The sequence below is a fragment of the Equus quagga genome, chromosome 16 (genome assembly GCF_021613505.1).
Source record: "Equus quagga isolate Etosha38 chromosome 16, UCLA_HA_Equagga_1.0, whole genome shotgun sequence".
Classification (NCBI taxonomy): domain Eukaryota; kingdom Metazoa; phylum Chordata; class Mammalia; order Perissodactyla; family Equidae; genus Equus; species Equus quagga.
Genome location: NC_060282.1, coordinates 35,063,077 through 35,091,076, shown reverse-complemented (window position 1 = coordinate 35,091,076; position 28,000 = coordinate 35,063,077). Strand labels below are relative to the sequence as shown.

Genomic DNA, 28,000 nt, shown 5'->3' with positions numbered 1-28,000 from the left:
TGTGGAGCAACAGGAACTCTCAAATATGCTGGTGGGATGCAAAATGGTATAGCCACTTTGGAAGACAGTTTGGCAGTTTCTTACAAAACTGAACATACTCGTACTGTATGATCCAGCAATCACGCTCTTTAGTATTTACCCAAAAGAGTTGAAAACTTAGGTCCACCCAAAAATCTACACAAATGTTTACAGCAGTTTGATTCACAATTGCCAAAACTTGGAATCAACCACGATGTCCTTCAACAGATGAGTGGATAAATAAACTGTGGTACATTCACACAATGGAATATTATTCAGCACTAAAGAAAACGAGCTATCAAGCCATGAGAAGATGTGGAGGACTATTACTAAGTGGAAGAGGCCAATCTGAAAAGGCTACATAACGTAATTTCAGCTACATGACATTCTGGAAAAGGCAAGTCTATGGAGACAGTAAAGATTCGTGGTCGTCAGGCTTTAGGAGGGAAGGAGGGATGAACAGGCAGAGCGCATGAAATGACGTGCGGCAGAGTGGGTACTAAAGTTTAGGTTGACTTTTAAAGCAGTTCAACTTTCTACTACGGTTTTGCATCAACAAAACTGTAGAATCCCATGGCCACCTGTGCCTCAAGTTGGTGACCAGACTCCCCGAACTAACAAAAGGGTTTTTGTTAGGACGGTTATCCAGAAGTTACCCACTTTCCAACTAAGGTCACTTGGGCAATTGACTTTACAGAGCAAATTGGCCCCGTTTAAGAATTCTTGGCTCCTGAAATCCGAAATGAAGTGGGTTCTTTTAAAGGAAGGGTCATTGGGAGCATTACCAAGAGCTTCATAAATATCCGTCTAGGCTGAACCCCTGACGGGCCAGCGAGATAGGGCACAGGCCTGTGCTTCAGGTACCGTAACAGACGGCAAGGTGGAGAGGCCTTCCCGGCCGCACAGCGGACCCGGGTACGCGCCCCGTTCTCCCGCCCCCGCCCCGGGCCAGCCCCGAGCCAGGTCGGGCCGGCGCAGCGCGGGCGGGGCTCGGGCGCAGGGCCAGGCCCCCGCCGCCGCCTCGAGCCCGGACCTGCCCGCCCGACCTGGCGGCGCAGTCTCGCGGGATCGCTCAGCTCTCGCTCCCCGTGCGGCTCCCGAGGCGACTGGAGTCGCGGACGCTCCCCGGAGCCGTCTCAGGTCGCTGGGGGCGGTGGGCTGCACGGGGACGGCGAGGGAGAGCGGACTTCGACAGCCGCCCGAGGTGAGGCTCCTCGGACGCGGCCTGGGCGTTCGGCCGCGGCCGGCGGGGCCCTCGGAGGGTGGGGCGGGCCGGGGGCGCGCGCTCGGGGCCGCAGGTGCGGCGAGGCGGCGGGCCAGGCTGCTGCCGCCGGAGCGTCCGCGCGAGTGGGGGCCAGCCCCGGGAAGGCGAGGCCGGGGCCCCGCGGCGCCGAGCGGGCGGGGACGCCACTCTAGGCCTGGGGCAGGTGCCGGCTGTGGGGCGCTGGAAAGCTGGGCACCGGGCGTGGAGGGGCGGGGGCTGCGGTTATTGGTGACTCAGGGCCCACAGCCTCCCTCCCACGGGGACTCCGGCGTCCTCCCGCGACAGATTTGTTCATTTTCCCTTTGGGTGAGATCACTACTCCCCCCAGCCCATGAAAACTGGTCTCGCTCCTCCGCAGGAGGAATCCTAGAAGTTTCCTTCTAGTTGGCCTTTTGAAAAACAGAAAAGTATATCCCCAGAAGACTGCCACAAAAACTGGCTCTTTGCAGTCTTTAAAGGATCGAAGAACTCATTAGGTCTTACGGAATTTCCCTGGGACTCAGTTTTGTTGTGCGTAATAGGATATCCAACAGGGGCCCTTAGATTTTGTGAGTCTCTTAATTCTTTTTTACTTATTCCCCATCCCCAGCATTACTTTCTTCTCCGCTTCGCTCACCACTGCCCCCTTTTCGCCCTGTGTTCCATACGCCACAGACCTTCTATCGTCGGTTCTTTAGAGATGAGACTTCTCGGCAAATGATATGTTCTGTGCCAGGGCAGGTGGAAGAGTATCTCGAAAGGACGGAATTTTCCGTCGTTTTTCCAGTGTTACCTAGGGTGGAAATCTTAACTCTGCACTTTGACGCCCGCACTTGAGTTTATGACGCATGTTGCCGATACATGCTCTTGGTTGTTTTTACAGTAATTGACCCAGAACTCGTTTTCAGGAAAAGAACTTCCTTCAAAATGGTAAAATGATGAAATGAGGAATTTGAACATTTTGTCGTTGGATGGAAATCTGAGGATGAAAAGTGCGATCACTCCAAGCCATGTGGTAAAATCAGGAATTTGAAGAAAATGGAAATGTTTCCATTTTTGTTGACATGCATTTTCCTACCCCTCATAAGAGGACACAGTCTTTTCACCTGCGAACCAATTACTGTTCCCAGATGTATGAAAATGGCCTACAACATGACATTTTTTCCTAATCTCATGGGTCATTATGACCAGAGTACTGCTGCTGTGGAAATGGAGGTGAGTTGTTCCTCATACCCTTATAGAAAAATAATTTATGTTCTGTTCTGGAATAACGTGTAAATGTGACTTTTTTAAAAAAACACGAGTGGTTGGTTGAGTTGTGTACAGCCATATTTTGGATAAATCCTTTTGAAAATTAAATCCCCCTACCAACTTTTGTTTTATGTACATTTCTGGCCTTGTTTAGTGGGTTTGCTTAAAATAGGGTTTGTTTTATATGAAGTATAGTTAATCTATATTGCTTGGACTAAAAGTGCCTGGACTACATACATTTTCATAAGTAGTTGTAATGTTCACGTGGCACAGTTTTCTGAAGCAAATCAAGTATTGGAAGATTTTGGGGCTGTAGATAGTGTTTTGCTAAAAGGTGATCTTTTTTAAGCCCAGAACTTAAGTATTCTTTATAAGATGCTTGTTAAAAGAAACCACATGTCAGGGGAGAAGCATCGGAACACTAAAGATTGCCTTGGGTGCCTGAGTTACCTGCCTCTGGTTTAGAGATAGGCAGATTGCTAGGGAGGTGTGGGATGAGAGAGTTACCTGTAGAGACAGGAACCTGCCCTCCCATGCAGATTTGTTAGGTTGATAAGTCTCAGGTAGGAAAGAAGACAAATGTTTTTGTAGTTTTTCTCTAGAAAAGCTGTCTGAGAATGGTAAAGGCATTTTTCCCTCAGATTGTTGCTATGAGATGAAAGCCCTACCATTTTAATACGGACGCTACTTTAAAAACTGACTCGATTTGCTTTCGTAACTCTGAAAGTCTTCCATTGTTGTTTAGTTGAATAGTTATCCAACTACCTCATTGTAGACTCATGTCTAAAATAGGAGGGGTTTTAAATACTAAGTAGATGTACTTTAAAAGGATATTACAAATAGTATTATTATAATATTTCAATATTACGATATTTCAGTGGGTTTTTCAAACCAGTGCAAGGTGTCATTTTGAACACTGAACAGGTGACACAGTAGGACTTTCATTGATTAATCAGAACCATTTTGATGGTTTAATCTGATTTAGATAAAGTATATAGTGGGAATACCTTCAAGGAATAATTTTTCATTCACATTTTCTCTGATAATATGTTTTATAACTCATGTCTTACAGCGTTCTTAAAAATCTTAAACCTGATTTCCTTTCTGTATAGTAGCTACATACATTTTAGGTTGGAGTGCTGAAATTGACCTTACAAATTCAGATCATTTGGAGTCCCTCATCACAGAGCACCATTATAAAGATAGGGCCTAGATGCCTCCCTGCTGTTCAGTCCTATAATTGTAAGATGATGGGAACCAGTTTTTGTTCCACACATGTCTTTTTAAAACCAATTGTTTCTGACTAAAAAAAAAAGATGTTTTTTATTTACCTGGCTTTTTTCCCAGGTAGTTTTGTGTCTGGACATTATCAAGAAGGCATTTTTGTTCTTACCGCCTTTATTTTATTTGATTGTAACATTACCAGTCTTTTCAGTATATAATCTTCCTCATACGCTAAATTTTCTCATAGCCTTTACTATTAAATTTTATTCTATAAATCATACTGCAGTAGGTTTAAGGATATAAAAGAAGAAAGCCATCAAGCAGCCATTTAATACCAGCATTAACCTAAGTCTACAAAAGAAGAAAGGGAAATGGAGAGGCAAAATAATGTCAGCCTGAGTCAGACTTTAAATCCCTGTATATGATTTTTTTGGTCCATGGTATTATGCTTTTCCTGTTGCCCCATGCTTATTTTCCTTAGCCAGCGGCATTCTGTTTTAGTTCCTATATTGAATGTCCAAAACCGTATAATTTGAGAGTCGTAGGTGACCCTAAATATCATGCAGAGCTTCTCAACCTCTTTTATACTATTGACCGCTTCTTAGAATGTGAGAATGTTTTAAAATTTAAATAAATAAAATGAGTAAGATTACAAAGGAAACCAATTATATTGAAATATACTTCTGTTTATAGCCCAGGTTAAGAAACCCCAAACCCTTCGTTATACACGTGAAGAAACTAAAGCCCAGAGAAGTTAGGATTTGTCCAAAGTCTGAGCACTGCAATCAGACACGGTCTTCTCTGTCAACATGGACCATAAAGTCATCTTTAGCTGCTTTTTTTTAACCTTTGGCCTTATTGGATAAAAAAGAAAATACGTTCTAAGATTCAGAATGAGGTGTGTTAATTTCAGTCTTCGCTGCTGCTTTGCAAACTTCATTTCGATATAAATTAAAGTGGGAGATTATTTTTTTACCTATATTCAGCTCTACCTCTCTTTCTCTTTCGCATGTGTGCCTTGAATGCAAATTCTCATCAGAAGTTTTAGATCAAAAGTAAAATCTTTAGACTACAGTACCTCCCCTCTGGTAATTTTATTAAAATGCAAATCCACTCAGTCCACTTTGAGGTTAAAATTCTTCACCATTTCCCTAAGGCTGGAAAAATAAAGTGTGGCACCCAAGGTTCTTCACGTGAGACCCTGCCTTCTTGTCCAAATTCCCATTTCATCCCTTCCCACATTGCACACTCTGTTTCAGCCAAACTGACCTGTCTGTAGAACTCAAATCCGTATTACTTTCTCTCACCTCTGTACCTTTGCACATGTTCTATCCACTGCCCCTGGAGCTCTCTACCTACCCTTCTTCACCTGCTCTGTTTCTTCAGGTCCCAGTGAAAGCGGTAACTCTGTGCTTTGTGAAGCCTTCTTTCACCTTTCTCCTAAGCATATTTAATCAGTTCTCTCTCCACACTCTGATAGTACCTAATATATATGACTGTTCTTATACTGATCATGCTGTGTTGCAATTATTTGCATGGCTCTCTCACTAGATCGCAAGCTTGTTGAGTAGGGATGGTATTTTTTCACTTCTATCCCTAATGCCTGGTACAGTGCCTCTGAGCATGATAGATGCTCACTAGAAGGCTGAATAAATAAAAAATTTCCTGATCTAATAAATCAGCAGAGAATTTTCCATCTAAATCTTTACCTTCCACTTCTATCTTCTGCAGTGTTTAAGTGAAAGACATTCTAATATTTTTAGGTAGTTTATTACATATCATTTTGTTCTTCCTGAGCCTAGTTCTAATAAAATATATCAGTTGATATCCTCTGTATTCTTTCCCATATTAGCCTAACACGTTTGTTAGAATTTATTTAAAGAATTTTATTTTTAACCATTTGTATTATTTATATGAAGTGAAAGGATTTATCTTTTGATTGGACCATTGTATTATAAACTGTATGTGTCAGATTTTTTTCAAACATTGTACTTTAGTCCTTAAGTTTATAGTCAAGTACTAAATTATAACTGCATATACCTGGCTTTTACTAAAAAAAAGTGTTTTATAGCTTCTCTAAAGAATAGATTGGGTTTTATACCTCCAACCCCCCGCCTTTGGTTCCTGCTGGTCTCTGTTGAATTTCCAGGTTCTCTGTGAATTAACGTTGGGATGAGAGGCTGAAGAATTATCTGATGATTATGGCAACCAATTGTGCTTTCTTAGCTACCACTAATTCCATATAAGTCTAACTCTATCTCACTTCTCTTTTTGTGCCTTAGTTTTCATTTTGTGTGGTGGCTGTCCTGTTTTATAGAATGTATAGCATCCGTGGCTGTTGCTGATCTGTGATTATATGAGATGGTTTAGAGCAGTAGTTCTCAAAGTTTAGTTCATAGACCAGCAGCTTGTGAGCTTTTAGAAATACAAGTTCATGGACCCCATCCCAACCTACTGAATCACGATCTGTGAAGATAGAGCCCAGGATGGTGTGTTTTAACAAGCTTTCCAGGTTTTTCTTATGAAGGTTAGGGTTTGAGACCCACTAGTTTGGAGTGGGGAATGCAAACTTTTTCTATAAAGGGCCAAATAAATATTTTGGGCTTTGTAAACCATATAGTCCCTGCCATAGCCATTCAACTCTGCAATAGTAGCAAAAAAGCAGCGTGGATGTTTTTCAATAAAACTTTATTTACAAAAACAGGCAGTGGGCCTTTTTTGGTCCACAGGCTGTAGTTTGCTGAACCCTGGTGTAAAGTACCTGAGAGTGTTCTTAAGGATTACACACTTACATCATGTAATGAATAAACATTATTGTGCTTTCTTATTTTTATTTTTTTATTGAAGAGTAGTTGGCATATAATATCGTATTAGTTCATTCTTATTAATGTGTTACCTGAGTTATATGTTACTTACTTTCCACACAAATTTTTTTTAAGTGAAATTTATCAAACCAAAAGGATTGACTGGGATATCCTGGTTCTTTAGTTTTGTTTCAGAGAGTGCTTGACATAAGGGATTTCAGTTTTTTTGTCTGAAGCTGAAGTCATTTGTATTACAAAGAGTTAATTTACAATTCTGAATAGTAACTTGGCTTTGTAATGAAAAGGATGTCGTACAGTCTAACTCTCCCAAGTGGAAAAACAAATGGCTGCTGGTTTTCCATTGTGTTCCTTTTTGTTTCATATCTTGAGCATTGTTTCTCAAATTGTGAGATTGATGTCCCTTGAGAGACTGATTTCATCCAGAAAGAGCTGAAACTGATCTAGGGAAAATGGAAACAGGAATATTGTATTTTTCTTTTTGAATTCCCTTCATTGAGGTCTAGACAAAAGCGAAGTCAGGTATTGTGTTTGGAACAGCATGTGTTCATTCCACTTTTGAACAGTCTAAAGGGAAGTGAGCCAAAGAAAACCCTTTCCTTTCACCTGTTAATATGTACTACTAAAGTGTCTATTCAGTTAAAAATAAAGGGATAGAGAAAAACTGTATAAACAAACTTTTAAGAAAAAATCTATTTCTATTGGGCAGTGGTTTTTAAACATTTCATTTTTCTGCTTTTAGAAGAGCCTAGTGGACTCTTTGTGTTTCACTCCACACGTTGACCCAAGAATTCAGGGATGCCAGTTTGTCACTCTCTTCCTAAGCCAGGCAGTGCCACTAGAAGCATTCTCAGCCCGTGATCCTTGAATACCTCATGCTCTTCGTACTGTTTCCTGCTTCTCTGGCAGCAGCCACTCAGCCTTGCCTTCACTGGACACATCCTTCTAAGACATCCTTGGAATCTAAGTGATTTTAAGGATAATACAATTAGCAGTTTTTCTATTATATGTCATGGCACTGCCAGATATCCTTCTCTCCTGACAGAATGTTCACACTTTTGGCCCCAGTTAGGCCAGAAAACCAGTTCTACAATTCCTCTCATTTCACTGGAGTCACTTACAAACCATTCTTTATATAATTGGCGTAGCAGTTGGTCTTCTTGGTTGCAAACAATAGAAACCAACTTTGACTAACTTAGGCAGAAAATGGATGGATATTCAATAGCTTATTGAATTAATGGGTAGACTAGGGAACCAGGTTCAAGATATAGGGAGGAACAGAGGGAACCAGGACACAGCTAAGATCATGCCACAGGATCAGTCTGGCACTGATGCCAGTGGCATTGGACTCTTCTTGAACCCTTGTCCCTGGACACTTATTTTGGCCCCGTGTGCAATGTTGATCTCACTACAGTTGCCTCAAATAATCTGACTTTATCTGTTCTTTTGCACAACCCTCCCCCCAAGAGTTACAGTAGGTGGAGCTTCCATACGGCCAAGCTTAGATTTTGTGCCTATGTTTTTGTTGTTATGTTGCATCCCTGCATCCCTCCTTAAGCTTCTATAGCATCCCACCTACTTTGGGATTCCCAAAAATAAGACTGCTAGGCAGGCGGAAATGATAAATGTTCTCTCCAGAGCTCACTGTAAGACAGAGTTACTCACCAAGGGGAAATCTCATTGTACCCTATAGTTGTTTTGAAATTTGTGTTCAGCTCTGCTACTCAAGTCTTTGTCACCCTCTTCATAAACTTTTTTTTGAGGAAGATTACCCCTGAGCTAACTACTGCCAATCCTCCTCTTTTTGCTGAGGAAGACTGGCCCTGAGCTAACATCCACGCCCATCTTCCTCTACTTTATATGTGGGATGCCTACCACAGCATGGCTTTTGCCAGGCGGTGCTATGTCTGCACCTGGGATCCCGACCGGCGAACCCTGGGCCTCCGAGAAGCAGAACGTGTGAACTTAACTGCTGTGCCACCGGGCCAGCCCCTTCTTAAACTTTTTGAGCCATAAAGTGTCCTTAGAGACCATCCAGGAGTTCATTGCTCTCATTTTACTGATTAATGCTCTGAGACTCAAAGATGGAAAATTACCTGCCAAAGGTGGCACCAGTAGTTTATGGCAGCGCTAAAAGCAGAATTACAATGCTGACATTACTTCCAGCAAAGGATTATATAAAATACTCCCCAAATTTTTGTTCTCATTGTCCATTTATCATAGTTTGGCTCTGGCTATTTTTCATAATGGAGATATGAGTTGCCTTCTTAATTGCTCTCTTCTTCCTCATCCCTGCTAATACTAACTGCCACAGGATTTCTGCCAGGGACTTAAGGAGCCTACCTGTTATTTCTCTGAGCATTAAAACTATAATCAACATATAATCAACTAAAATCAACTATTTTAGTTATTGTTTGATGCTAGAATCTCAAAAGCATTTTATGTTGTGGTTAGTTTTAGATGAGTTAATGAGCCTTCTTTGAGAATGAAATTCATGAGCAAGACCATGAAGGCACTAGGATACTGAGGGAGTTGAAGGTGTCACTTAGAGGGAAGAGAGGAAACAGACTGTAGAGACTAAGAAATTTGAAATCTGTTCAGTTCCTGGGTTTACATAGCACTTGCTGTGCTAAATACTAGTTTAATAATATAATAGAATTCCAAGTATGAGATTAAGGACATGAGAAATGTCACAAGAGTCAATAGTAAACTTTCCATCTCAAGGTTTGGTTTCTGAGAGTGATACCCAGGACATTTTGTGGGAGAACATAAAAGTTTTCTATCAGGGTTTTTACTTCAAAAGATTAGGGAAATATTCTGTTTATGTTTTCCACCAATTGAGATGAGTTCAGTAACAAGCTGACTACCCATTATTTGAAGTGCTGTTATTTGTTCTAAAATTATTTATTCCAAAATTACCAGCTTCGGGAGATACATGCATCATCTGGAATGTGATAAACATAGTTTGAGGTTTTATAGTCTTTATGAGTCCTGTGAACATTTACTTTTTCAAACTGAGGAGTTTTGTTTCATGAAGAGGATTCCCAATCCTCTTTTGATATCTTTTTCCCCCTTTATCTTTGTTGGTATCTTGCCTGTCTTATGTTTTGGGAATGATGATTTTCAGGGAGAGCTGGATCGCAGCATAGTGTCAGGGTTAAAGAGAACATACTCTGGAGTCGTATGGACCCAGGTTCATATCCTGATTGCTACTTACTACTTATGTGACTATAACAGTTGCTCTTAGAGCCTCAGTTGCCTCGTCTGCAAGGTGGAAATAAGAATACCTCTCTCACAGATATAAGTCAAAGCTCTGATTTATTATCAGTAGCTATAGGGTTGGTAAAAGTAGCATTAGATCCGGAATAAAGGCATTTAAATTCACATTCAGACTAGATTAGGTGATTTCAATAATAATTTCAGTAAGAAATTAGATTCTGTTTTCTTACTTGTCATCTAAGGGTTTGCATTAGACCAGTGGTTTTCAAACTATGATCTCTGGAGTTTCTTTGAGGTCACTGGTAGAGACAGGGAGCAGCAAGAGAGATCTCAGAAGGAGGGCTTCCTTTTCAGCCAGAGCAGCTATGCTTTTATGTATTTAATATATCAGGCTTCTTTGTAACCTCTTATTTAAAGAAAATGTTCCCTGGCAAAATACACACACACACACACACACACACACACACACACTGAAAATAAGAGACTTAAAAGTCCTCTCAGGTCCCTTCCAAGTCTAAAGTTCTTTAAGTCTGTTAGTCTGCAACAGACTTGAAAGTTGCTGGCCCATACTAGATGACCTGAAGACATGTTTTGTTTGTCCTGCATGGTATTTTAAATGTTTAAATTAAAGTGCCAAAAGTTAAAATTTGGGAGATTTCACATAAAAATCCAGATTCTATTTTCTTGTGAAAAATTGATATATCTGACTGTTTTGTGCCCAGATGCCCAAATAACAGTCTGCTGGAGTTGATTAGCAGCTGCTACCCAACTATTACCTATGTAGTCTTTATACCCCTTTGAATTTACTTACCTAGACTCTGAAGGTATTTGAGTTTTCAACATCTGATTTATTGTCTGCAGATTGCATGAATAGCAACATTATTGGGTTAACCAACGTGGGTACTCTTGAAGAATTAAACAAAGGATGTAACTTGCCATGTTTGCTGTGTAAGAAAATTGTTTTAATATAGTAAAAGTACATGTGTTACTTTCATTTTTCCTGGATTATAATAGTTCTTCAGTACTGACCATCAATTTATCATAGCTATTGCAGAATGTCATCTGAGTTAGAAGAATTAAACACTGTGTGTTTTAATTCTTTCCATCATCGGATCTGATTACTAGAAACTCAGAAATTTTAGGAGCTAGGCTTATTTGGGACAGTAAACAAAGAAGTAAATGGCACCAGTTGCCTACGCCTCCTCCCCTTCTTCCACCTCAGTCCCAGAGGAGGATACTCATGCACACATTCTCTTCCTCGGGATAGAGAAATTTGAGGGCAGTACTCTGCTGTTTGCTTGCCAGTGAGCTCCTGTTAGATGGCGAAGGGTCAGATCTCAGCATCATTCTATTAAGGGAGATACAGTACACCAACTCTGGTGGCCCTTTGCTCAGTCACTTTGCCCCATCAGGACAGGGGGAACTCTCCACTGGTCCAACATCCTCCAAAGCTATTGTCTTCTAATTGTTGGATGTGGGTTCTGTATGTGCCCTTTAAATCAGACTTGTTAATTGTAGTGTTGTGATCACATTTCATATTTACTTATTAATTTGTTTGTCTGCTTGACCTTTCATTTACTAAGAAATATGCGTTGAAATTTCTCATTTTGATCATGGAATTGTCCGTTTTTCCTTGTAGTTTTGTTGCTTTTTACTGTATATATTTTGGGCTATTTTATGTTCTACAGTGTTCAACAATGCATTTTAAAGTATATGTGTTGTAATTTATCCACAATCTGAATGTTTTGTGGCAGAAGATATTTAGTTGGTCATACTGCTAAAAGTAGAAGTCCTCCTTTTTATCTTTCAGAAATTTCTCAAAGTTTATAGTTCACTGATGAGGCCTTTCCCTGTTTTTTTGTGTAGTTATAGATTTTATTTTTTACTTTTAAACCTTTCATTTTAATGGCACTCAGAGAGGAAGGAGATGTTAATGTGTAAGTTCAGCGCATTCCCCTTGAATCAGAATTTCCATCTTCTCTTACTGTACATGTTCTCTTTAGGTAAATTCATTCAGTTATTTCAAATACCATTTTTATAATGATGACTTCCAAATCTATATCCTTACCATAAAGTCTTTCACCTGCATTACTTTGTTTATTTAACTGCCACACTCACATGTTCCATGGGCACTTCACACTGTCCATCAACAGGTGAATGGATAAACAAACTATAGTATAGCCATGCAATGGAGTACTACTCAGCAATTAAAAAGAATGAACTATTGATACACAGAACCACATGGATGAGTCTCAAAATAATGATGCCAAGTGAAAGAAGCCAGACAAAAAAGAGTATATACTGTATGATTCTACTGAAGTAAAATTCCAGGAAATACCACTCTATAGTGACAGAAAGCAGATCAGTGGTTGCCAGAGGTAGGAGGTTACTGAGGGGATGGTGGTGAGAGGGGAGATAGGAGGGAGGAATTACAAAGGGGCGAGAGGAAAGTTTTGGTGGTGATGGATATATTTATTACCTTGGTTGTAGTAATGGTTCCAAAACCCATCAAAGTGTACATGTTCAATTTATCATATATCAGTTATACCTGAAAAAAACCCCTCCATATTAAAGGCTTTTAACAGAAAATCCGCAGTCCCTGCTTACCCTTCTCTACACCCACCACAGTCCTCCTCCCCAAAGGAAACCACTTTAAAACTCCTTTGGATATTCTCCTGATACATAGGGCATACTCTAACTAATATTCTTAGTCTGTTCTTTATTGATTCATCAATTTAGAACTTTAGGTAGTATCTGTTTTTCTTTCCTATTATGGTAGTTGATAATTTATTTTTCTTATTCCACCATTTCTGTTCCCAATCTCTTAATACAGTTTTGTTTAAATCAATAGTCAGTGCTAGGATTACTAAGAGTATTAAATATTGTATACTGCTGAGTCAAGTAGTATACTTTGATTGCATTAATGTCTTTAACATCTTACCCTCTATAGTTAATACAATAATTGAATTTTCCCCCATTTGCTTTATTTTCTATGTACCTATGGCTGATTTTTTTTCAGCTGTCCCAACAGACTTGTCAGACACCTAGCAGCAATTTTCCAAGATGCTCAAAATATCATATAATCTGTCAGTTCGAATCCCCCACTCCTATCTCCTTGGAGACCTTCCTGCTTCACTGTCTGTCCTCCTATTGATATACTGTGATTGCCTTCTGGACTAGATATGTAGCCGTCACACTGAGGCTTCCTTTTGCCATTCTCTAGTGTTAGATCAACTAATTCCTGAGTCCCATATAGTTTGCCTTCCTGCTTCATTCATATATTCCTTCAATTTGTTTCAAGAATACTGCATCTTCTAGTTGTTTCCTAAAAAGAAATATTTGAAAGTTAAAATTTTTGTCTCCTTATAGGGCCAAAAAGGTTTGATTGGGTATAGAATTCTAGGTTGAAAGCAATATTCCTTCAGAATTTAAGTTATTTCTTCATTGTCTTCTAGGATGTTGTGTTATCAAATATTCAGAATTTCATTCCTTTATGTGTAAACTGTTTTTTCTATCTGGAAACATTTATGATCTTTGCTTTATCTTGATGCTCTGAAATTTTTTATCAACATGCCTTGTCATTGTTCATTCATTGCTCTGGATACTCATTTGTTTACTCAATAAATATTTATAGAGAAATCACTCTGCACACACACACACACACACACACACACACACTGTTCCAGGCACTGGGGATACAGTAGTGAACAAAATAGACAAAATCCCTTCCTGTCATTGGAATTTACATTCTAGTGATGAAGGCAGAAATTAAGAAATAAACTCTTATATAATGAAATGTTAGATAGTGATAAGGACTAAAAAGAAATACAGAACAGAGAACGAGAGTATAATTTTTCAATAGAATAGGCAGGGAATGACTCTTTGAGGTGACAGTTGAGCAGAGACTCAAATGAATGAGGACACAAGCCGTGTGACTATCTGGAGGAAGAGTGTTCTAGGTGAAGGGAACAGCAAATGCAAAGATTCTGAAGCAGAAATATACAAACAATGATTGAGAAGCAAAAGGCCAGTCTGGTGGCAATGGAGTGAGTAAGAGAAAGAGTGGTAGGAAATGAAATTGGAGATGTAGCCGCGGGCCAGGAAATTTAAGGCCTTGGTAAGGACTGTGGAATTTATTTTATTGGAGTCTTTTGAACAAGGACAAAATTATATTTTAAAGAGTCACATTGGTGGGAGTATGAATTGGTATGGAAATTGACTGTAAAATTAGCAAGAGTGGTAAATAATGAGACCTCTTAGTGGGCTATTTCAGTAGTCTGGGTAAAAGAAGCAGTGGCTTAGGTGTAATAGCTTAGTAATAGTGAGAAATGGTCAGATTTGAAATATATTTTGAAAGGAGAGGCAAGAGAATTTGCTGATGGATTAGTTAGGGGTGAGAGAAAGAGAAGAGTAAAGAATGAATCTTTAGATTCTTGGCTTAAGCAACTTGGTGAATGGTGAAGACTTATGGAGTGTTTGGGGTATAGGGTCCTGTGGGATTGAGTTGTGTTTTGGACATGTTGGGTTTAAGCCAAGAGGAGTTGTCCAGGAGGCAGATGGTCATCCGAGTCTAGGGTTCATAGGAGATATGAGGAGAGATGAAGGCCGGAGATAAATTTGGAAATCCTTCATGTATAGTTGGTATTTAACACATGGTTCTGGATGAATTTCTCCTGTGGAGTGAGGATAGATAGATAGAGGTCTGAGGATTGAACTCTGGAGCACTTCAGCATTTAGAATTGGAAAATGGAAGAGAATCAGAAAAGGAACAGCCAGTGAGATGGGGAGAAATTCAGGAGGATTTGTATTCTAGAAGCCAACTAAATAAAGTCTCTCAAGAGGAGGGCAGGATCCGCTGTCAAGTGTTGTTAAGGGTTGAGTAGGATGAGGACTCAGAATTGACCATTGGATTTGACAGTGTGGAGTTTATTGGTGACTCTGACAAGCAGTTTCACTGGAGTATAGGAACAAAACCTGATTGGAGAGTGGGCTCAAGAAGGAATGGGAAGAATGGAATTGAAGAAAGTGAGTAAATATAGCTATTTTGAGGAGTTTTTCTATAAAGGGGAACAGAAAAATGGAACGATGGCTGGATGGGGTTGGGGAAAGAGTTAAGGAAAGATATTGTTCTCTTTTTTTTTTTAGTGAGGAAGATTTGCTCTGAGATAACATCTGTGGCCAGTCTTTTTTTTGCTTGAGGAAAACTAGTGCTGAGCTAACATCTGTGACAGTCTTCCTCTATTTTGTATGTGGGTCACTGCCACAGCTTGATAAGTGGTATAGGTCCATGCCTGGGATCCAAACCACAAACCCAGGCTGCCAAAGTGGCATGTGCCGGGCTTAACTACTATGCCTCAGGCTGGCCCCCATTCTCTTTTTTTATGGTGAGAGATAATAGAGTGAGTTTGTATGATGGGTGAATCACTGTAGCATAGAAGGGGAAAATTATTGCAAGAATAGGAGACAATTGCAAGAGCAAAGTCCTTGACTAGTCAACTGGAGAGGGATCCAGTGTACAAATGGAGGACCTGGTTGATTAGGAATTCAAGCTGTTCATCATTGAAATAGCGAAGGCAGAGAATATGGATAAGCTATAGGTAGGTTAGTACATTTGGATCAAAGGATAAGGAAATTTTCTCTTTTCTCAGTGAACTAGGAACAAAATCATGAACTGGGGATAGGGGTGGAATTAGGGTTTGAAAAGAGAGGAGAATGTGAGAGAGATCTCTGTAAAAGAGAGTTAATTGACTGAAGTTTTAGCCCAGAAATATTTTAGTAGTAGGACTGCAAAGTGTGATGCCAGCCTTTTCAACCTCCGTTTTCCCTCCTGTTTCTTTCTAGAACTCCTTTAGCTAGGTGTTGGAAACTTGGACTGATCCTCTGATTGGAAGGAATTTCTCTCTGATTGTCCCTCTCTTCCCTCAGCTTTATCTTCTAACCCTTCTATAAAAGTTTTTTTATTTCAGCTATCATATTATTTTAATTTTCCACAGCATCCTATTCTTTTTTAATGGATGCAATAGCTTCTCACTTAAGATATTAAGATTTTTGTTTTTGTGATTTATTTTCTTTTGTTTACTTCTGTTCCCTGCATAATCTCTGTTGCCTCGAAATTTCCTGTATCTGCTTATTGTTTTGGTCTCTGTCTTTTATGAGGTTTTCTTCAAATGCTTGATGATCCTTGGCTGCCCTATATTTGTGGGGCGTTGAAAAGCTCCATGTGCGTGAATGGGGCTTGTTACTGGTGGCTTCATAATAAGGTGAGCTCGAAGTCAGCTAGCTTTTTCATTGTCAATATATAGAGATGTTTTCTCCAAGACTGTTGAGTTTTTTGGGGGATGGTGAATATATACCTGTCTACTGATCTTTTGGGAAAGGAAGCAGGATAAGGAAGGTGAGAGCTTCATATTTCCGTAGATAGCCTGTTATTCAGTCACCCTCTGCGCTGTATCCCTGCCCTGCTCTGTGCCTGATATCCCAAGTGTGGACTCTCTAGCTCTGTTTCTCCTGGAAACAACCCTGGCAGAGTGGGATGGTCATCTGGCTGCCTGGTTGGGATGGAGGGGGGGTGACAGAGAGAGGAACTGATTTGTAAACATTACTCCAATTTTAGCCTTTTGTGCTACTTGGTACCTCAAAGAACTGAGACTCTCAGTTTCTTTAGGGCAAATCAACTCATTCTCATCTGAATCCCTACTCCTACTTTGTAATCCGCCCCCATGTCCCATTAAGTCACTTAGCACTCCTCTAATAGCTTTCTCTCTTTCAAAGTTTGGGTCTTTTTTAGTTGTTTTGTTTTGTTTTTGTTCTTTGGAAAACTCAAATACCCTAATGTAGTCTTTTCTGTTCACTTACTAATGGATTAGTACCTTTTTTTAAAATTGTCTTTTTAGTGAGGAAACAGAGATAAGCAGATGTGGTCAATCTACCATATTTATCCAGAACCTATCTGTATGTTCTAAAGTGTAATCATCACAGTAACTGACATTTATGGAGTGCTTACTGTATGCCAGACAGTGTTCTAAGTGCTTTACTTTTGTTAACTTAGTACTCACGACAAACTTATGAGACAGGTACTACTATTATTGCCATTTTACAGATGAAGAAACCAAGGCACGGAGCAGTTTAGTAATTTGCTAAAGCTACACAGGCACTAAGTGTAGAACTAGTATTCAAACTCAGCTGTCAGACTCTGGAGAGACTTCCTGATAAAAACTCTCCAGTAATGTCCCATTCTTTTATTTTAAAATCCCAGCAACGTAGCATGTCATTCATGCTCTCCATGATCAGGTCCCATGTCCCTCTCCAGGCTCATCTCTCTCTACTCTGTCCTTGACTTCACCCCTTTCATCTTATAGTCTAGTCATATTGAACTTCTTGCCCTGAATTCACCATGTTCTCAAGATCCTTACGTCTTTTTAATGCTGATCCTTATGCTCTAAACATCCCTTTATTCTCCTGAATGCTCAGTACAGGGTTAAGGTATTTCAGCATATACTTTAAATTGAATATTTGTATAATTTATTCACCTAGCAATCAACTAGTGCTTTTGATTTGTTTTGATTTAGCATATCTTCTTGAAAACTGCATAATTGAATAAAATAATATTTCATTGCGTATGATGGTTCATAAGTCAGACTAAATAAAATTATGTCCTCAAAATTTGATTGTATTGAGAGTGATACTTAAAGATTCTTTTAGAGTATAAGTGAAAAAGTTTATACTTTAAACAGTAAATGAGTTAATTTCATTCATTTGTTAAAATTTCATTCAGTTGCTATTAAAATATGTTCTAATCTTGCTGTTTTTCTTAATAGCTTTTTCTTCCTCTTGCAAATCTGGAATGTTCGCCAAATGTTGAAACTTTCCTTTGCAAAGCTTTTGTACCAACCTGCACAGAGCAAATTCATGTGGTTCCACCATGTCGTAAATTTTGTGAGAAAGTATATTCTGATTGCAAAAAATTAATTGACACTTTTGGGATCCGATGGCCTGAGGAACTTGAATGTGACAGGTAAATTATATTTTCTACTGAAGGATACTAGTGATATTTTAATATTGGTGTAAGTTTTCCAGAATGTTAGCAATAGGCTTTCTTCTTTAATTCACAAATGTTTATTGCACACTTAATATATTCTAAGTGCTGTGGTGGTGACTGTTGTGGACACAATTGTGAGCAAAACCAGACTTGATTCTTGTTCTCAGGGGATTTACAAGTAGGGTAGGAGGAACAGAGAGTAATCAAATAGTCATACGAATAAATACAAAATTACAACTGTGCTATGTACAACAAAGGAGAGGTGCGTAGTGCTCTGAGAACATGTAATGATGCCTTTGACCTAAACTGGGGGGAAATGAACCCTATTATCAATTACTCACCTTTTTGCACATTAGTCTTGATTGATTACTTTTGTCTCCTATTCTCTAAATGTTGGTGGTTTATAATTTGGAATATTTGAGACCTCACATAATAAAACTAGGGAGGAAGCTGGGTATCTTTTTGTTTCTGTATCTGTAGGCTGAAGAAACTATAGAACCTTTGGAATGTATACATTTCTGGTAGATGCATAATCATTTTCAAGAGCAGTTGAGTAATATATAGTAAAGTAGAAGATGCTCATACCTTTCATCTTAGGAAGTCCCCTTTCTGTATAAACTTTTTCAAAAACAAGGAATCATGCACAAGAATATTGATTGTAGCATTATTCCTAACTTCTGAAAAATAGGAAAAATTCTAAAAGTCCAATGTAAGAATGATTAGTAAATTGTGATATACTTACACACTAGAATAGTACCATACAATTGATAAAATGAATGCAGTTGACCCACATCTGTCAATATGGATAAATCTAAAAATTATAGTGTTAAGATATATACAGATATATACAGCATTATGTCATTTATATAAAGTTCAAAACCTGTGAAACAATACAATATAACATTATAGTTCAAAGATAACATAGTAAAAATATTTAAAAGTGCATGAGGAAAATAAAAACTGAACTTGTAATAAATATTTCTGGGAAGAGAGAAGAGAATAGGACCAGAAAGGGGTCCCAACTGTATCTGTAACATTATATTGTTTTATTTGAAAGATATAAAGCAAAACTGACATAATGCTACGTTTTGAGAAAGCTGGTAGATACATGAGTGTCCTTTTTATGGGCATACATTTTATTATTTTCTATTCCCATCTAAAACATTTAAAATGCCTTCTCATTGAAAACCCTACTAATTTTTAAACCATATAGATCCTCCAAAATAATACTGGTAGGTCGAAACTCAACTAGTGGTAAAATTCTGCACAAAATGGAAATATCCCTGTGTATCACTCAGGTCTGCCTGTAAACCATGGAGGCAAACAGCCAAACTGAAATAAAATGGTGATGTGAGTTAAGCTGGCCTTCAGCCTACCTCTTGATGATCTTCTTGCCCTTCTCTAAGAACTTAGAGATACTTAAACTCTACCCTGTCAATCTGGGAAAGGATCTCATTTCATTCATTTTAGTTGTCCTCACCTTACTCATTTTGTTGATCTACTTTGCTTGTGGGCGATAGAAAATAAAAATTAATTTCCCTAAGACTTATATTTGATATGCTATAAACAGACAAGCCAGCACGTTTTTGTCTGGAGAGTACCAATCAAGATAAATTCTTTCTTAAATACTTAGTCTTGAAAGTAGAAATTATTTTAAAATTATTAATTGCTTTCCAAATAAGGAAAGTTTCAAGTTCACTTGCCTTATATTTAATACATATGTTGGTGTGTCAAGGCTTTATTTCCAACCACAAGTTTTTAGTCATCTTCAAAACTTTCGACCCAGCTCTAACCTATAATCTATTTAGGTTTGTATGTCTTCCCATCAGTTACGAATCCATAAGAAAATATTTTATAGTTGGAATGCATAGCATTAAAAGCAACTCATTAAAAATATTGACTTCCTATATTTCATTTTTATAATCTTTACAGATTACAATACTGTGATGAAACTGTTCCTGTAACTTTTGATCCACACACAGAATTTCTTGATCCTCAGAAGAAAACAGAACAAGTCCAAAGAGACATTGGATTTTGGTGTCCAAGGCATCTTAAGACTTCTGGAGGACAAGGATATAAGTTTCTGGGAATTGACCAGTGTGCACCTCCATGCCCCAACATGTATTTTAAAAGTGACGAGCTAGAGTTTGCAAAAAGTTTTATTGGCATAGTTTCAATATTTTGCCTTTGTGCAACTCTGTTCACATTCCTTACTTTTTTAATTGATGTTAAAAGATTCAGATACCCAGAAAGACCAATTATATATTACTCTGTCTGTTACAGCATTGTATCTCTTATGTATTTTATTGGATTCTTGCTAGGCAATAGCACAGCCTGCAATAAGGCAGATGAGAAGCTAGAACTTGGTGACACGGTTGTTCTAGGCTCTCAAAATAAGGCTTGCACTGTTTTGTTTATGTTTTTGTATTTTTTCACAATGGCTGGCACTGTGTGGTGGGTGATTCTTACCATTACCTGGTTCTTAGCTGCAGGAAGAAAATGGAGTTGTGAAGCCATTGAACAAAAAGCAGTTTGGTTTCATGCTGTTGCGTGGGGAATACCAGGTTTTCTGACTGTTATGCTTCTTGCTATGAACAAAGTGGAAGGAGACAACATTAGTGGAGTTTGCTTTGTCGGCCTTTATGACCTGGATGCTTCTCGCTACTTTGTCCTCTTGCCACTGTGCCTTTGTGTGTTTGTCGGGCTGTCTCTTCTTTTAGCTGGCATTATTTCCTTAAATCATGTTCGACAAGTCATACAACATGATGGCCGGAACCAAGAGAAACTGAAGAAATTTATGATTCGAATTGGAGTCTTTAGTGGCCTATACCTTGTGCCATTAGTGACACTTCTTGGATGCTATGTCTATGAGCAAGTGAACAGGATTACCTGGGAGATAACTTGGGTCTCTGACCATTGTCGTCAGTACCATATCCCATGTCCTTATCAGGTAAAAGCTATCATTTGTATTGTTTCACTATTTAATTTTAACTTAGAAATTGTTCCTTGGAAATATAGTTGAATTAGTCATGGACATAAAATTAGATTTCGGGTGAGAAAGTCCAGTAGACATAGGGAGTGATTCCCCATGCATCAGTTGAAACTGGGGTAAGTGTCTAAAAGGACTTCTTTCCTCAAGTTTTAGCTTCAGTTATAATAGTAAAGTGCCTCCTTTGGCTATTCTTTTGAAAATTAAATTGGGTTGCAAAGGCAGATTACTAGTAATAAAGAACAGAGTCAGAAGAACAGATCTGGTCATAGGGACAAGAAGAGAAGTAACTTCTGGTGGATTGGGAGCTGTTTTAAATTCTTCAGTACTTGTAGGGAAAACCTTACTTGAGTATGTTTAATTTGATCATACTATCTTATAATTTTTTGTATATTATATGCTTACAAAAACAGAACTTGATGTTTGCCTAAACTATCCTGTCATTTCTTAACTAAAAAAAGCACAATTAAAATGTTTCTGATGTTTCTAATTAGTATAAAGGTGGTGTTTTTAAGATTAAAAAAGTAAGTTTCTGAAAATAGTAAGTTCCTTAAAGCGTTTTAGTTGAGATTTTTTAATAGAAATTTTGTTTTTAGTACAGTATATACATTTTTCTTGAATATTTATATATGGCATTAATTATATTGATTGTGAGTGCTGTCATCATAGTATATCAAATGAAGCAATGTATGGGCTGGATTATTTTACATAGTAATTTATATCCTAGAAAGTTACTACATTATAACATATTGGGACCTATTTTATATACTGATTTGTGGGGCTAATAGTTCTACTTGCCTGACACACTGTTCATAGTCTGTTATCCATAGCCCGTGTTTACTATGTACTTAATGTGGGAGCTGTGTCTTAAAGTGATCCTGCTATATTAAATGTCTCCTATATTCCTCAGTGTTTTTGGTAAACTGGAGGGAAAAAACAACTATTACATACTGCTAAAAATGTTTAAGATCATTGATTTTTAAAAATTATGTTTAATATAAAGAAAGAAATTATAAAGTATTAGAGAAAATTCAAATCTTAAAGTGGAGAAGGACTTTATAAGTATGAAATAAAATTCAGCAACTATAAAAGAAAAGATTGCTAAATTTGACATGCTAAAAAAAAATGTTTTTTAAAGATGCTGCCTGGCCAAAAATCCCACCCAAAATCAAACTCAGAAGACAAACTGGGAAAATGTATTTACACATCATAGTTGAAGGGCTAATTTTCTTAATTTATAAGAGTTCTTGTAGATCAATAAGAAAAAACCTGACAATCTGATATAAAAATGAGAACAGAATATGAAGAGGGTTCGCAGAAAAGGAAAATCAAAAAGCTATTCTTAAATATGTGAAAAATGTTATAGAAGAAATGCAAATTAAAATTACAATAGAATTATATTCCTACTTATGACATGGCAAACATTGAAAGGTTTTATAACCACTGTGTTTATGAAACTGGCAAAGTACACATTTTCAGACTCTGCTATTCAGTTCATTCAGCCTTCTGTGGAAAGCAGTTCCACAGTATCATTTGCATGTACACTTTGATCCCGCCCTTCTGGAAATGTATCGACAGATTTCACAGATGTGAGAGATTACATACACACAAAGATAGTCACTGAAACATTATTTGCAATGGCAGTAGGTTGGAAATAACCTAAATGTCCATTAATAGGGTAGTTGGCATAAATAATGTTCATCCACACAGTGCAACAGCCTGTAAAAATAAATGAAGAGCTCTATTTGTACTGATATAGAATGGTCTCCAAGAAATATTAGTAAGTGCAAAAAGCAAGATATAACACAGAATGTGTAGTATTTTGACACTTGTTCAACATTTAAAAATAATATTTGAAAGTTTATGCTTGAAAGAAAAGCATGAATTTTTATGAAATTTCCACATTTTACTGATGTTTATTTTGCTCTAACCAACCATGTTTTTATAACATAAACATCAACAATGCGTAAAGACTCTAAAATATACGTTGTTATAATGAGTTTAAATGTGTTTTTGTGGTAGATTAAAGTGAAGGAAAATAGATTAATATTTAGAGGCAAATATTTTGGCAGTTATAAGAGGCTGCTGTACTTATAGGGAAAAAAAGCTGTTGGGAAATCAAGCCAAAATTTAGGGTATCCTTCCTAAATATATTTGTTTTCCTTTTCTAGCTATATATTTTGATGCACAGATAAAGGTTCTTTGTTCAGAACTTTGGTAAAGAAGGTATTACACTTAAAGCGTTATTCATTATATTATATCAAGCACTTTATAGTAAAACAGACTGAAGATTTATATTTTTTGTTTGTTTTATATTTACCATATAGACTTCTCTCCACTTTAAAGGTGTCACTGAAATTTTTTTTATTCACTATTTTTTTGTAGGCAAAAACAGAAACTCGACCAGAATTGGCTTTATTTATGATAAAATATCTGATGACGTTAATTGTTGGCATCTCTGCTGTCTTCTGGGTTGGAAGCAAAAAGACGTGCACAGAATGGGCTGGGTTTTTTAAACGAAATCGCAAGAAAGAGTAAGAACCTATTTATATGACATTGTTTTAAAATAAATCAGATATCAAGGAACTATTCAAATCGTCATTGGATTGGAGTTTTATTATAGCAACTGTTGTTTCAAGTTTGGAAATCTTTTTCATGGAGAGAGATGCTTTATTTTGGCATTTGTTATAGTCTTTGATATATACTATTCTATTGAAATGTGAATGAAAGATTTATAAAATGCATTTTCTTTCCATAGCTTATAATATATCTAATATTATTACTACTTTCATTGGATTCATTATTTTGGTGTAGCATTTTAAATAATTTTATCCTTTTTTATCAATGATAAAAGATTAAATGGAGTCAAATGTATGTAAGGAAATCTATAAAGTATGATTTAAATGTGATGTCTTATGATCATTATTTACTACCTTTAAATTTTATTATACACAGTGCTGATTTAAAATTTCACTTATTTGCTTTGCCTACAATGGTAAAAATTCAAACTTATGGAATATTCTGTAACAAAATAGTTGATTTACATTTATGAGTAGTGCATTTTAGTTATCTATATGCATTGTATACTATGTACTATCAACAATGTACTATAGAGTTTTTTAAACGTTTCTTATTGGTTTGATTAATGAACTTTTTTGTGGTAAAAATTTCAGAACTATAGACCTTTTCAAAATAAGTTTTTGAAGTCTAAAGAATTGCACTTAACTGGACTTTAATTTTTTGCACTATTATTATATGTCTATCCTATATTTATGTACCCACACTAACTTCAGTATAACTTGCTAACTTTAGTGTTAGAAGGCAAACAATTAAATAGCAAAGACCACTAATTATGTTCTATGTCTTTTCTCTTCTGGTTTATTTTTACATTGGATATATTTATGTATGATACACATACAGATAGTCTTTACTTTATGCTGGCTTGAGTTTCCTCACCTTCATCCTTTGATTTTGCCTATTTAATTTCTTAGCAGTCTACTGTTTATGCTGACAAAGCAACTAACAGTGTATGCACAAAAGATTTCACCTCGTGTTTGTATACCTACATCATAGTATTTATAATCCCAGGTTTTATAAATGATATAAATTATATAGAATTTATAACTTAATAAGGATCTTTGGCACAAGACATGTGATATGCTTTATGGCTTCTACTATAATACTTAACATTTATCAAGTAAATCTTCTTGGATTTTCCTACAGTCCAATCAGTGAAAGTCGAAGAGTTCTACAGGAGTCATGTGAGTTCTTCTTAAAGCACAATTCTAAAGTTAAACACAAAAAGAAGCACTACAAACCAAGTTCACATAAGCTGAAGGTCATTTCCAAATCCATGGGAACCAGTACAGGAGCTACAGCAAATCATGGCACCTCCGCGGTAGCAATCACTAACCATGATTTCTTAGGACAAGACACTTTGACAGAAATCCAAACCTCACCAGAAACGTCAGTGAGAGAGGTGAGAGCAGATGGAGCGAGCACCCCCAAATCAAGAGAACAGGACTGTGGGGAACCGGCCTCCCCAGCAGCATCCACCTCCAAACTCTGTGGGGAGCAGGCTGACAGGAAAGGCCGGGCAGGGCTCGTGAACGATAAGAGCAGTGTGTCTGAGAGCGCTCGGAGTGAAGGAAGGTGAGCTTTGATTTTGTTTTCTTAATCATGACGGTTTTGAATACCGCACTATACGTTTTCATCAAAACATAGCACATCCGGAAAGAAAGCATTCTGTGAGATGACATGTCTATGCACTTAATCCAAGGAAGTTTGGGTTTAAGACGTTTGGGTTCAGCCTATAAATATGCCATTTTATAGTTTAATTCTTAGCTTTGAGAAGAGCCTTCATGTATGTTGTTCATTTAGAACAGTAACACTCGTTTCTGGGGTAATTGTTAAGAGTTATTTGTATATTTAGGTAAATTTTTAAGATTGATCTGAAATACAGGCTGAGTTTTAATTAGGACTGCATTATGGTACTTTCTAAAAGGAATTTGTTAGTTTATACAAAGACGATTATAAAATGTTTTTATTTTCTGAACATGAAAGGATATTAGCATTATCTTTAATGAATTTTTCCAAATGGTCATAGGTGCTCCAAACACAGGTAAACATCGAATTAACCAGAATGCTGACCCCTAACTACTTTTAGGTCTCATGGTTGTCTTACCTCACCCTCCCAAACTAGGCCAAGTACACCTTCTCTGTGTTTCTCTAACAGCTTTTGCATACCTAGATTGTATTAAATACGTGCTTTTATCCTCCACTAGGTTTGTAGACTCTGGAAAGGCAGAGCTGAGGTCTTATTCCTGTATTCCCATCCTCTTATACAGTGTCTGACCCATGGTGGGAAATCAATAAAATATTTGCTAAACCAAGGGCAGGATTCCTGTCTTATTGTGTTCCCATGAGACATGGTGCTCAGCACATGCATGGGTGGTGTTTGACAAAGTTTCCAAAGTTAGCCAAAATTGTATTTGAAAATAAATTATTTGTATTTTGAGATATTAGAATATACATGAGCTTTAATTATCCTCAGATAAAGGTAGACTTTGGTTGCAAGTAAAACTGATGAAAAATGGATAGCAGTTATGAGGACATCTTGCGTCACGTCTGTGCTTTGGTATGTATGTATGTATGTCAGCTTTTTTCTTCTGCCTAGGCTAACTCCGAAAAGTGATGTTACCGAGACTGGCCCGGTGCAGAGCAGCAACCTGCAGGTCGCCAGTTCTCCAGAGCCAAGCAGCCTGAAAGGCTCCACATCACTGCTCGTTCACTCTGCTTCAGGACTTAGAAAGGAACAGGGTGCTGGCAGTCACTCGGACGCTTGAAAACCAGGTTATCCCGTTTCTTTGAAGTGGCTTTGCGTTGCACTGGAGTTCCAATACACTGTCCTGTAAGAATCACTGTTATATTCTTCTTTTGCACTTAGAGCTACGTTGCCTGCTGTTACACTGGAAAAAACAATATATACCTGAAAACCACAAATGTGCAGGTTAATAATATTTTTTAAGTTGTGTAGGAGGAGGGAGTTAGAGGAATCTTCCTTTTCTATTTATGAAGATTCTAGATTCTACTCTTGTTAAAAGTATTTTAAGATGTACTATGGTATTTCACTTTTATGATATAAAATCAAGATTTTTCTTTGCTAAAGTATTTAAAGCTTATCCTTTTATCCTTTTTATATATTTGAAAATAAGTTTATATGTATTTGAACTTTTTTAAGAAATACTGGAAAATCTATTCAAATATTTTTATTATGTTATTCTGATATTTTAGCACTTCTTTGGTAGCTTTTACACTGAATTTCTAAGAAAATTCAAAAAAAAGTATTCTTTTAGAGTATAAAAAATAGTGACACACCAAAAGGTGTTATAATGAGAATTCAACTGAAAAATCCACTTTTTCTACCTTATCGTCTTCACTGTGTGCATTTTATAAGATCTCATTACTTTAGGAATTTCACGGATCTGTTATGCAACTGAAATAAGGTGCTACTGAAAAAGCGTCCAATGTTGATCGTCTTGTGCTGCTCGCTGATCCTGGAGGGTTAGTAGATGAAATGTTACTCTTTCATAAATTAAGCCAAGTGCAATTGATCTCATTTTTTTTAATGTTTCACGACCACCCAAGATCGTATTATTATAACCATTTACAGTTGCTTATACTTTTGTTTTAACTTGTTTTTTAACAGGAATTAGAATTCTACAAACACTTTGTGTTAGTGCAGTATCTTTCCCAGACATTGTGTAGAATTCATTTCTGCAGCTAAATAGGATTTTGCTGAACGTTCAAAGGTGTATTAGCAATATTAGCGCCAATCAAGTGGAAAAAAATGTAGTCCTGATAAGACAAATGAAATGTATTTTGTATAACATCCTTTAAAATGTTAGAATTTTCTTAGTTTTGTTTCCAATTAAGTATTATTCCTTGAACAATGTTTTCTGATGCTTTTGGTTTTTTCTCTATTTAGCATTCTGTTAAAGCATAAAAAGAAAATTATCATGTACTGTATGGAAAATGTAAATATTAACTTTTTCACTTTTTTTGACTTTGTATGCAAAATTTTGTTTTATGTGATCTTTTTAGTAATAAAATTTTCTCTATATAAGAGATTTTGGAGAATTCTGTGGTTATATATAGTGCTCCTGGCCCAGGAAGTGGTATACTTTTTCATATCAGTGGCTCTATGACTAAGAAGCCAGAAGCTTCTCTTTAACTGGAGAACAAGACAACAGTCAGGACTCTCTTTTTTTAAATTTGTCACAGTTTCTTCCCAAAGAATAAATTATACAGCCATATTTTCCATAACTTTTTAAGCCAGTGGGAGACCTGGGGTATGGGGTGAATCAAAGGGAACCCAGGACCCTGCTATGGCTCCTGACAGTGGGAAATAAAGCAATATCACCCTGAAGACACTAAAAAAACCCTAATAAGATAGTGAGAAATTGCCAGGCTAAGATCTGAGAGAAGAGAAATTCACACTGCCAACAAGCCCCACATTTGGAGTTTCTTTTGCCCACAGAGCATTTGATGATTTGGGAAAGTTGACTGAGAGGTTGAACAGCACTATTAACAGCCTCAAAGTCAAGGACAAGGGGAAAGCAGTCTGGCAGACCACACTACTCTCAAAATTGTAACCTCAAAAGAGTGTATCTTAGGACTAAGTGTGAACTGTAAGG

The 28,000-nt window shown here is 37.4% G+C and overlaps 1 protein-coding gene across 2 annotated transcripts; it reads left to right on the top strand.

Annotated features, from left to right (window-relative positions):
- The first annotated feature begins 1,068 nt into the window (after nucleotides 1–1,068).
- FZD6 (frizzled class receptor 6) lies at nucleotides 1,069–27,084 on the top strand. Of its 2 annotated transcripts, none has more exons than XM_046642140.1 (7): nucleotides 1,069–1,222; nucleotides 2,170–2,476; nucleotides 17,595–17,791; nucleotides 19,748–20,765; nucleotides 23,190–23,338; nucleotides 24,528–24,956; nucleotides 25,981–27,084. In XM_046642140.1, exons 2-7 carry the CDS (start codon nucleotides 2,300–2,302, stop codon nucleotides 26,147–26,149), a joined length of 2,139 nt encoding a protein of 712 aa, XP_046498096.1. In that variant the 5' UTR covers nucleotides 1,069–1,222; nucleotides 2,170–2,299; the 3' UTR covers nucleotides 26,150–27,084. The 2 variants fall into 2 exon arrangements, with proteins under 2 accessions (XP_046498096.1, XP_046498097.1); XM_046642141.1 differs by having other exon boundaries at nucleotides 1,074–1,222; nucleotides 2,145–2,476.
- Nucleotides 27,085–28,000: the final 916 nt, after the last annotated feature.